We start from the raw sequence: 12,345 nt of genomic DNA on the forward strand, positions 1-12,345 counted from the left end.
AGCATAATGCTTACTGATTTCCAACACATGCTTACAATGCAGCTATAAAATTAAATTGCAAAGTAAAATATGAAGCAAATAAAACATCAGTTTTGTAAAGATCTAATTAAACCTACCAGTAAAAAATTGATAGCAAAAATAAGACAGGTAGGGTTAAAAATTACTAAACAGGGTTAAGGCAACAAAGATTTTAAAAGGCTTGTAAAGAAAACTGTTTTTAACTAAGTTACCTTGTTTTTGGACACCAGCTAGAATGATTTGTAGGTCTAAAACCAACAAGTCCTGCTTTCCTTTGTCCACTTGCAAAACATTTAGAACTAAGTGAAGAATGCTTTGAATCCTCTAACAGACGTCTAGATGGGATGCCTTGTGTCCAAGGATTGGTTTTGCTTGATTCACAGCAATACAAAAATGTCTTGTCATGATCATTTTTTTTGCAAGCATTCTTTGGGACTCAGCCAAATGCAGTCATGAACACACATCAGATTTCATTTACCTATTAACTGCTACCAAGCAACCAGTTTGGGTAAGTGTTTTACATGTACCCCGCTCCCTCTTTCTCTCTCTGCATTTTCTTTGTTGACTTAGTTTATCTACCGTATTAGTTCCACCATGGCACCCGTTGCCTTTTAATGAGGTGCAAAGTGAATGCTCTTTGCTGTAGTGCTTTCATTTTTCATATATGCTTGTGATAGAGAAAATAGTTGCATTTGGCACCTATGTTTTCAAGTTTTAGGGAAGACAGAAATATGCCAGCTGTTCAATAGAAAATAAATTAGATCAAGCAAAACATTTGGGAAGGGTTTAGTTAGTTCCTAAAGCCAAAATTATTTTAGAGCAGTATTTATATAACTTAGAGGAAAACATGTCTATTGCTGTTAATGGAATTTGTATGTGTGTGTGTATAATGATGATGATAATATATTATCCATTTATACATGTGTATAAAAACACATGTGAGCTATGTACTGGATAGACAGATTTTAAAGTATCTGTTTTTCAACTGTTGTATCTGGCATGATTATGTAATTAAGCAAGGTTTCTGGATAGGACAGAAATTGTTGAAAAAAACCTGATTCACACCTCATATTAAGACATAGTGTCATTTATTTATTTATTTATTAATGGGATAATTAATATCCCGCCCTATCTCCCGAAGGACTCAGGGCGGCTAACAACAACAAAATTAAAGGTCTCTGTACAATAAATTAAAATTAAAAAATAAAATAAATTAAAGATTAGAGTTAAAAATTGTAAACATAATTAAAATCCCTGTCAGTCCAGGTCAGCCAGGTGGAAAAGGAGTGTTTTGAGGCTGCGGCGAAAGGACTGGAGATCTTGGGCCATCCGAAGCTCAGGGCCATCCGAAGCTCATTGAAGAAAATAAATATGTTGGGAAACAGTGGTTCCTTCAATAAGATGTAGTTAAATATGGTTTAGTATGATGTGTGAATCTTACTAGAGAATGAATAGCCATCCAATGGAAACCTTTGGCTTGAATAAATTATATATGCAAATAAGATTCAAGCTTCTTTCTTTGCTTTCTACCCTCATCAGTTTTGAATAAAGTCAATAAACTATTGAATAGCACTTTAAATATTTTTTAAAAAATAATAAAATGAATAAAAACCCAGAGGGATATTTGTTAGAAATATTCATAAGCAAGATGTATACTGTATTTATTTCACAAATTCTAAATATGATTTGCTTCTATTACATACTTTGTCTTGTAATACTAAATTTGCAATTAAAATTATAATCCTCTCTCTTTTAAAATTATTCATGTCTTTCAAAATGTTTCTGTGGATTGAAATCACATGTGTCTCCAGTCTCACTGTCTTAATCGTGTTTTGATAAACCACATCCAACTTTATCTTCCCTGCATATTTGCCATCATATCATTTCCTTCAGTGATTAAATAAGCCAGATAAATTTTAATTATGCTGTAAAAATGCCACAAACAAAGATCACCTGTGATTCTTTGTAATGATGTTTTTCATTGCAAATGCTCTTTGGCAGGCTTAACAAATATACTGGCATGGCAGTGTTCCAAATCCATTTACACATGGATTATTAAAAAAAAGATTGTATTGGTAGACACAACTTTTCATTATTGAGAACTGAAACACTGGAAATATGGAAACTATAAATGACTATCACTAACAATACAAGATGGGGGGAAAATGAACTAGTGCAAGGTGAAGTTGATTATTACTTTTGCTAGAGCAAAATACTGTGCCAAAATGGAAAAAAATATTTTATTTGTATGCTTTTCATGACGCTTGCTCCTGGGTAGGAAAGCCATGGCAAATCTAGACAGCACACTAAAAAGCAGAGACATCACCCTGTCAACAAAAGTGCGTATAGTCAAGGCTATGGTCTTCCCAGTTGCAATGTATGGCAGTGAAAGTTGGACCATAAGAAAGGCTGAGCGCAAAAGAATTGAGTCCTTTGAACTCTGGTGCTGGAGAAGACTCCTGCGAGTCCCTTGGACTGCAAGGCGATCAAACCGGTCAGTCCTAGAGGAGATCAACCCTGACTGCTCTTTAGAAGGCCAGATCCTGAAGCTAAAACTCAAATACTTTGGCCACCTAATGAGAAGGAAGGACTCCCTGGAGAAGAGCCTAATGCTGGGGAAGATCGAGGGCAATAGAAGAAGGGGACGACAGAGAATGAGGTGGATGGATGGAGTCACTGAAGCAGTAGGCGTGAGCTTAAATGGACTCCAGAAGATGGTAGAGGACAGGAAAGCCTGGAGGAACATTGTCCATAGGGTCGCGATGGGTCGGACACGACTTCGCAACTAACAACAACAACAACAAATGCTTTTCATTATTTGTTTATGTACATTTGTGTGTAAATGTGTGAATGCCTATGTAAGCTATTGTAGTTTCTGATGAAATGACAATACAAATTAAACACTAGGGTCTAGTGTTTAGCAAGAGCCCAGCAAGTAATGAGAAGTATGTTGTTAAGTATATACAAAGGAAAAAAGAAATATTAAAGTCAGGACCTCTGAGATTAAAGAATAAATATATTTATGCAGTATTAAAAACATTTTTAAATTATGCTATACTGTACTAATATTTGTGATCACTTCAGTTAAATTTTGAGTGCTTGGCAATACAACCTGCCTGTCTGCCTGTCCCCATCCCCATTCCATCTCACTGGGTCCTTAGGCCTACTTTTCACCTGGTTGTGTATTCTAGGCCTTGGCCTGCTTCCTGCCCTGCTGGGTCCCACACCGTTGGGCTTCCTCTCCCCCAACACACCTCATTTACTTATTTTTTCAAAGATCGTTTTCCCAGCCCAGAGAAACCAGCTGATCTGTGCAGTCTTCCTATAAAGAAGTTGCATGGTGCCATCCTGGAAGCGGGTGCCATTTTGGAAGCAGCTACAATTCTCACAATCCACACCAACTTCTGGAACAGCACCATCAGTCATTCAACAATCTACCAGAGGAACTGTGGGTGGCAAGCAAGATGAAAACAAACCAAATTTACAAAGGGCTAAAAGTTGAGCATCCTGAAAGAATTAATCCATTTTATTAACAGGCCTAGGTTTTCACACCTTCCAGAAGGTCAGAAGGATAGGGGCTGTCTGTATCTGGTGGAAGGTTAGGGTGTCCTGTGTAAGACAAGCATCCTGACAAAGTTATAATTTACACTTACACATTGAGATGCTATTGGTCAGTGAATTGTCTTCAGTTGATGTTTTAGTAGATAAATATTATATTTTGCCTATGTGTATGGATGCATAGAGGAATCGGGTTTCAGGCCCGGATACAGCACGGAGACGGCATTGGTCGCGCTGGTGAATGATCTCTGGAGGGCTCGGGACAGGGGTTGCTCCTCTGTCCTGGTCCTATTAGATCTCTCAGCGGCTTTTGATACCATGGTATCCTACTGCGGCATCTCAGGGGGTTGGGAGTGGGAGGCACCGTTTTACGGTGGTTCTCCTCCTATCTCCTGGGCCGTTCGCAGTCGGTGTTGACGGGAGGGCAGAGATCCGCCCCGAGGCCTCTCATTTGTGGAGTTCCTCAGGGGTCGGTTCTCTCGCCCCTCCTGTTCAACATCTATATGAAGCCGCTGGGTGAGATCATTCGTGGCTTTGGGGTGGCGTATCATCAGTACGCTGATGATACCCAACTTTTTCTTTCCACCCCAAACCAACCCAGCGATGCCCTCGCCGTGATGTCCCATTGCCTGGAGGTGGTCCAGGTCTGGATGGGGAGAAACAGGCTTCGTCTCAATCCCGCCAAGACTGAGTGGCTGTGCATATCGGCATCTCGGGTCAACCAGACTATTCCATCTCTAACGATGGGGGGGTGAGGTGTTACCCCCCGTTGATAGGGCTCGCAACTTGGGCATCCTCCTGGATTCACGACTCAATTTTGAAGACCATATAGGAGCCGTGACCAGGGGGGCTTTTGCCCAGGTTCACCTGGTGTGCCAGTTGCAACCCTATCTGGACCGAGATGCCCTACGCACAGTCACTCATGCGCTCGTGACCTCCCGTTTAGACTACTGCAACGCTCTCTACATGGGGCTGCCCTTGAGGACCACTCGGAGGCTGCAGCTGGTGCAGAATGCGGCCGCGCGAGTTGTGATGGGGGTTTCCCGATACTCCCATGTAACACCTCTACTCCGCAAGCTGCATTGGCTCCCGGTTGCCCTCCGGGTGAGATTCAAGGTGCTGGTGATGACCTAAATGGCTTGGGTCCGGGATATCTGAGGGAACACCTGCTGCCGGCATCAAGTTCCCTTCGTCCAGTGCGCTCCCACAGGGAGGGTCTTCTCAGGGTGCCACCGGCGGTATATAAATGTAATAAAATAAATAAATAAATAAATAAATAAATAAATAAAAATGAATGCATGTATGGGTGAAGATTACAGCACTGTATTGATTGCAATAAGAAGCTGATGGGGAAAGGAAGAGAACACTTGACAATCTGGCAGGGAATTCATAAACGGGAATCGATTTTCAATCTTTAAAAAATGGTTGAATACAGCTAAGGCAAATTTGGATTTTGACAAACACTTGTCAGCCCCAGCAAGGATTCTTTTGGAGTGACTCAGCTGCCTGACAAGCTGAAAATGCATAAAGTGGCAGCTTGTAGAATTTCCCATGTTTGTTTTTTCATTTCTGTTTGAAAGAGGAAAAAAATCCTGGCAACAAAGAGATACCCTCAGCGATGGTGCCGGATGGTTAACAGACAGCAGAAGGCAGCATGGTAGTCTGGTGTCCTTTTAATTAAACAAATGTTGGCTTGACTCTCTAAAGACAAGCAACAGGTGCTTGGACTTTAGCCCTTGCAATTGAAATTCTCCAAAATGTCTCTGGCCCCAGATCATGAGCTGGTGGATGCAGTAGTGCCACAAGAAGTGCTTCTCTTCAGACAACCAATTTGCATATCACTGTCCATCCTGCTGCTCTTTGTACTGCTAGCTAAACCTGAGAGTTAAATGGTTCTCTCCCCCCCTTTTTTTTTAAATGAATCCTTAAAACCCGCCTCTATCTAGGCCCTGGGTTAGTGTGGTGTAGTGCTTCTCAACCTTGGCAGCTTGAAGATGTTTGGACTTTTAACTCCCAAAATTCCTGAGCTAGCTGTAGTAGCTGCATCTGTTTGTTTTGCATTTCTTCTTTCGTGCTCCAGCAATTGGAAAAGTAAACTATTCCTGCAGTGTCAGCAGCATCAGAGGAAAGAGTCTACTGTAGTGTTCCCGTTATTGCTGCAAGCTTTAGATTGTTTGCACATTTACGGATTTAAAAGATAACAATATGCATTGGCAGTATTTTTAAAAATCAGTCTCTGTACTTTTTAACTCTTTGCTTCTGACAGAACGGCTGAGCCAAACAGTGCAAAAAACTGCACATCCCATTTTAATCTTCTTAACTTGAGGTCCAATCTGTGGCTTAGCCTTGAGTGTCACTCCAGGGATAATGAGATGGAACAATATGGATTTGTCTTGCGGAACTAAAATGATGATTTAAGAATGATTGAATTGATGGATTTGCTATTGCTATTGATGGATTTGTCATTTATTTGCTTAGATCACTGGGGAAATTTTCACATTTTATTATTTATGTTGTTTGAGAGTGTTAAAAGATGCAAGCTGTTTCAAGTAAAGCTGGTTTTTGCACTTGAATGGTGGTGATTTTGTCAATGTTGATGGTGGTGTTCCAGATGTTCTGGAATTACACCCAAGGCTCCTATCACTATTGGTACTATCTACTATTAGCAATAGTAGTAGTAGTGGTAGTAGTAGTAGTAGTAAATTTGCATATCCATTTCTCATGTGCCCAAAATAGCTTACAAACCTAAGAACAGAAGCATAGGCATTCTTATGTTTCAATAGGTTTTCTTTAAAATGTGCATTGCTTGCCATTTCCCTTCTTTTCTCAATTTTTAAATTAACATATAAATCTTTTTATATTTTATTTCCATACCCTGTTGGTGTTGCATTGGCAATTTCTATAAGATGTTTTTATATGTTAAAAGCTCTTTTATACATGAGAGAGAAATTATGTGAAGCTTTTTTGTTTAGCTTTTTCCAATATATGGCTATTTTATTGAAAGAAATATTGTTGCTTTGCAAGATGAGAGCCAAGTCTTGGAATAAATACACAATATTTATCTGTTTACAGCCTCTTATCTCCCCCCTCCTCCCATGTAAGAGATAAGAAAGCATTTTTCTCTTACCAGGTTGAGTGTGCTTCGAAACCAAACCCAGGAGGTTAGGAACTTCAGCAAGCAGCTGTATTTTATTTCTTTCCTCTTCCTACACCCAAGACAGTTTATACAGTGTCAGGGAGGGAGGGAGGGAGGGAGGGAGGGAGGGAGGGAGGGAGGGAAAAGAAAAGGAAAGAAAAAGGAAGGAAGGAAGAAAGAAAGAAAGAAAGAAAGAAAGAAAGAAAGAAAGAAAGAGAAAGAAAGAAAGAAAGAAAAAGAAAGAAAGAAAGAGAAAAGCTGACTTTCAGCCTTTTCTTAAAAGACTTTCCACATATACCGGTATACTACATTCTTAATATTTAATATTCAGAATCTGAAAGGAAAAAGCAAATCTTGAGCTAAGATCTTTCATTGTAATACCTGTTTTGTGCTCAGTTTTAAATATAAATGAGCAATCACCTTAAATGAAACAGTATTGCTAAAGTAAATAAATTTTGGATCGCTGGGAATTTTATAATGAAGAAAGTTCTGTTATGTTTTGGTACTCAAAAAAACTTCTTTGGTTCAGGATGATTTGACTTTGTTATTTCCTTATTATAAAAATGGATTGGGGTAAAATGTGGGATAAAAGTGGGACTAAGATAATTTAATCCCACCCCAAATGCCAAATATTCCTATTAGTGCTTACTCCAATATGCAGAAGCTTAATGGACAGATCACTTTCTGGTGGCTCTGGGGTTGAATAATGCTACAACCTCTGAAGGAAATGAGACTAAATATAATTGTAATGGAATGTGGGAATGACTGTGAGAGACAGGATGTAGAGATACAGCCAAGGGGTCAGATAAAAGGCAGCTTAGCCCACAATGAGAATACGGGTGGACCAAGAAGTTCAGAAAAGACCTTCCCTAGATTCTTGGGCTATAAAGGGGAAAGAAGGAGGGATATACTTTCAGACTTGTAAGATTATGTTCATGTAATTATCTTACAATAGTATAGAATTAGCTCATCTGTTCATATTTCCTCTCTGGTCTACCTCATAAGGCTAACATCAGTAATACGTCTCTACATGGGAACATCTGGGAGATGCGATGGAATTCTTGACTCTGAAGCAGTAAGGGTCTGGATGGAGAGAATCAGGTTGACACTCAATCGTGGCAAACTGAGTGACTGTAGTTTTACATTGGTTCTACTACAATACCAACGTCAGCTCTGGATGGGGTTGGGCACCCCCAGAAAGAGCTGTTATGCATTCTGGGGATATTCCTGAACTCTCAACTCCTGGAAAAGTATGTAGAAGTTGGGTCCTGGAGGTTCTGTGCTCATCTTTAGCTGGTTAGTAGTTCCAACTATTCCTGTAATATATAAGGCACAGTTTTATACTCACTTGCGTCCTTGTCACTTAACAGTTAGACTATTTTCATTGGGACTGTTCTTGACATAAGAAATGGAAAATACAATAGTCTGCTTATTAACTGTTTTGTTGCATAACATCAATATTGCGGGAGCTGCATTGGTCACTAGTTTCCAGATACCATCCATTATCCCAATGATCACTTTTAAAAGTTCTATATTGGATTGGACAATGGCTATCTTTCAGATAGTGTGCTCCAAAAAGTCTGCCTGCGCAGGGAATGCCTATAGAGAGTTCTTGTTGAGAGTCCTTGCACAGTCATCTTTCTTAATGACTGCGTAGATCAGACATAAATACATTTCAGAAGCTGGTGATCAGTGACTTCTGGCACCTCTCACTAATGGCCATGGTGGTTGAAGCTGCTGAGAATAACAGTCGTATATCATTCTGAAATATTCCAGTTGATGGGAATATTTTTTGGTAACTGCCGTACTTGGTGGCATCCAGTATTCTAGTACAAAACAAAATAAATCCTGCAGACTTAAACTATAATAATAATAATATTGAAATAATTAATGAAAAATAATAACATCACTGTTCCTGAAATATATTCATCCCTGAATGTTATAGCTACCTCTTCTTTAAATAGTTCTTTCAATGCTGAGCTTGTGTGGTCTGAAGTTTTAAAATGGAATCTGCCTTCTGCAACTTCAGATATTTGTTTTTACTCCAAGTAGTGTTGAATCTTGCTTCTTTCCTCTTCCTCACACAGCTTTTGTTTGTCCAGACTAAGACCTAGTACTGTATGGTCTTGCCATAGTAAACCCCAAGCAAGAATTTTAGCAATTTTTTAGGTTTTAGCTACAAAAAGTAATTTTCCTCTAATAAAAACTTTTGTTGATGAACAAAGAAGTGTCTCAACAGTTTCATACCCAGAATGTGTTTTTTTTCCTTTTAAGTATTTTTAGGTTTTTTTTTTCTTGCAGCTTGCAGCTAATTTATTGCAGCACTTTCAAGTAGGAGAATGGCAGAAATCAGCTCACCAGCAAACATCAAGGAAAAGGTACAATTTTTAATGATCACATCATGCAGCACCCAGGACATACTGTAGATCAGTCCATTCAAACCTTAAACAGTGCACACTCCTGCTTTTCATGGAAGATGAAAGAATTAGTAAATATTCCCATGCTCGGTGGATTGCATTTCTCCTTCGACTAAGGATATTTAGATTCTGCTTCTTGATAACAAGAATGAATCTCGGTTTTTGCTATATAACAATCCCCTTTCCTGTTTGGAGCTCAACACCAGTCTCTGGTTGTCTGGATTATATGAAAAGGAAATCAAGCATATGTGCTTGATCTTAATATCATATCTATTACACAAACACACATATACACACACACACTTTCTTTTAATGAGCTCAAAGTGATGTACATTATATCATCCGCTATTTAGTCCTTGCAACAACACCATCAGGTGGGTTGGGCATCTAATGAACTCCATGTTTGATTGGGAATTTGAACCTGGGTTTTTCTTGTCACAGTCCAGCATTGCAAATACTATGTTTTATCAGTTGATACATGTTGTCTTATTACTGAAGTATTTTTTTTTGTCAATAGCTAGGACTTTTCAGACATGCAATTTTAATATCTTTTCTGGTTTTATATAATCCGTATTATTCCTTCATTCATCATCTTCCTCCTAGTTTAATTAAATTTATATTTAAATTGTATTTTCATAGAAGTCAAGCCCACTTTCTTTTAGGGCATGTCTTAATTTTGCACCCTAAAACTTCTTTCATTTTCTCCAGGATACTTTTCCCTATTAATTAATTGCCTGTCTTGTCCTCATCATGCATTTGCTTCTGCTGTATGGTTAGATACAAGAGATGACAGGACAAAGGCATCTTTATAAAATTTTGACATAACAGAAAATGTCAACAGATGTAATTAGCATGCAAGTTAGACCCACTGAAATCCTCAATTTTACTAGTTATTAATTGATGCATGAGGTTCTTAATGTCATTGTGAGTTACACAATAACAATAAAGATATTCTATTCTATTCTATTCTATTCTATTCTATTCTATTCTATTCTATTCTATTCTATTCTATTCTATTCTATTCTATTCTATTCTATTCTATTCCATTCCATTCCATTCCATTCCATTCCATTCCATTCCATTCCATTCCATTCTATATATTTAAGACCTATGAGGAACCAAAACTTTGCAGCCATTAAACAAAAATAAGAATTAAGAGAATTAAAAATGCCAAAATCAAGTCAGAGCAAAAGGCCACTTTCTTTTTTTCTTTTTTTTTACATTTTATTTACTGTATTTATTTATTGGCAAAACCCAACTTTCATTAAGCTATCAAAGCTTTAACACAAATTAGTGACATTTTAAAAACATTGATGGTTGGAGAGTTAAGCAGCATTATACATGTAGCTGGTGGGATATTTTTTACTAGCAAGTTGGTTGATTGATTGATTGATTGATTGATTGATTGATTGATTGATTATGTGCCATCAAAAGTCAGTATGACTCTTAGTGACCATATAGATTTTTTTCTTTAATGATCTGCCCTTGAGGTCTTCCAATATTGCACCTATTGCCATTGTAACTGTGTCCTTCCATCTTGCCGCTGGTCATAATTCATTCCACTTTCCCCCAACATTAGAATCCTTTCTGGAGAATTAGGTCTTACATAATGTGTTTGAAGTATGGGACACAGATGTTTTTATCATCCTCTATTCTTTGCCCATCTTCAGTGGTATAGGCACACTTCTGCAATGAACTGGGCTAAATAGAAAGTGCATCACTGAAAATGATCTTGCATATCATGTATTATCCTAGAAGAGGCATAATGATTAGACTAGTTGGATAGCCAGATGAAAGCAGACACAGGGCTTGTGGGACATTTAGTTTGTTGAAAACTTACAGCATGAAAATGCTATTCATCAAATTTGAAATGTCAAAAGCCTGTCTAGGCTGGCACAGTGCATATAACAGCTGCCCTTGTGTATCATTATCTGAAAAGCTGTTCAGAATTTAACAAACAAGCTACAGGATGGAAATAAACAGAAGTGTCAGTGCTAATTTTCAGGTGGGAAGAGGAAAAGGTTGCTGCCAAGAAAGGGGGATGCAGCTGTAGCTTAACTGCAGCGTAGGAATTTATCAAACATATAGCAAAAAGGAGGGAACCAATTTTCACATATTCTTTCTTTCGTATCACTAGCATTAAGAGATTCTGATTATTTTATACAAATAGGCTATTGCAAGTCTGAAAGATAATTGCAAATTCCTAATACAAAAATACAACACAAATTTGTCTTTTGATTTGTATTTTGTTTTGCATTAGTAGTAGCCCTTTCCTTGTTTCAAAATGTTTTTTCTCTTACTTGCAGATCAATGCGGTTCGTTCAGTTGTTCCCAACAAAAGCAACAATGAGATAGTATTGGTGTTACAACAGTTTGATAACAATGTAAACAAGGCAGTACAAGCTTTTGTGGATGGTCTGTATGCTTTTTGAATTTCACTGTGTTTAGTTAATTGCTAAATGTTTCATTCTTTGCAAGGTGAAATAAAGGCTGTGTGCCCTATTAAAAGACAATATTCAACATTTCTTGAAAGGAGACTATTCTTGTTTTGTAACCTGAGAAGGCATTTATAAGCATCACCAATAAGCCCCAACTAGAAATTATCAGCAAGTTTTCATCTTTTTAATAGTAACCTCCAGAATCCAAAAAAAATCCAAGAAAGAATATTTGGGGGGATGGAGCTGGGGGGAATGCCTTAAAGCTGACTTAACTTTATGACTGCTTTGCTAACAATTTAGAAAGGTCATTAAGGCAGACCCACTGAGGGAAAAAATAATTTTAATCAGAATTTTATGAGATAGTACCAGACTCTAGCAGCCACAGAAACCAAACCTGTCTCTAACTATAGAGAAGCATTCTTGATGCATCTCAGAACTGCAAGGACAGCTCTTAAAAATTTGGACACCTTCCAGAGTTTTAAACCATCAGTAGCACTCTAAAATGGGAAAGTATTCTGAGCCACTATTATTGTTTATTCTATATTCATCATTCCTTCTCTTCTCCTCTTCAGGTAGCGCACTTCAATTTCTAAAAGAATGGAATATGACTGGGAAAAAAAAGGTAAATGATGTTGTGATTCAGGGTCAGCCTGTGGGTTCGGCAGTTGGGTTGGATGACTCAGATGAGGGGGAGGAGGGGGGTGTTGAAGAACTTGCTGATGATGGCTTTGAGGCTCTGCAGAGCCCCCAGCCAGGCCCCTCCCACCTGGTGGAGACC

The 12,345-nt window shown here is 38.3% G+C and overlaps 1 protein-coding gene across 6 annotated transcripts in view; it reads left to right on the forward strand.

Moving 5' to 3' along the window:
* SPATS2L (spermatogenesis associated serine rich 2 like) overlaps nucleotides 1–12,345 on the forward strand; it is a 60,436-nt gene that overhangs the window by 30,902 nt on the left and 17,189 nt on the right. For 3 of the 6 annotated variants that reach the window (XM_083349984.1, XM_083349987.1, XM_083349985.1), the window contains exons 2-4: nucleotides 9,014–9,090; nucleotides 11,436–11,544; nucleotides 12,140–12,189. In XM_083349984.1, the coding sequence (XP_083206110.1) occupies nucleotides 9,052–9,090; nucleotides 11,436–11,544; nucleotides 12,140–12,189 (198 nt within the window). In that variant the 5' untranslated portion in view covers nucleotides 9,014–9,051. Of the gene's footprint in view, nucleotides 1–8,317; nucleotides 9,091–11,435; nucleotides 11,545–12,139; nucleotides 12,190–12,345 lie in introns of those variants that run through there. The other 3 variants (XM_083349988.1, XM_083349989.1, XM_083349986.1) reach the window with 2 other exon arrangements.

This window comes from Vipera ursinii (assembly GCF_947247035.1).
Source record: "Vipera ursinii genome assembly, chromosome: 1".
Classification (NCBI taxonomy): domain Eukaryota; kingdom Metazoa; phylum Chordata; class Lepidosauria; order Squamata; family Viperidae; genus Vipera; species Vipera ursinii.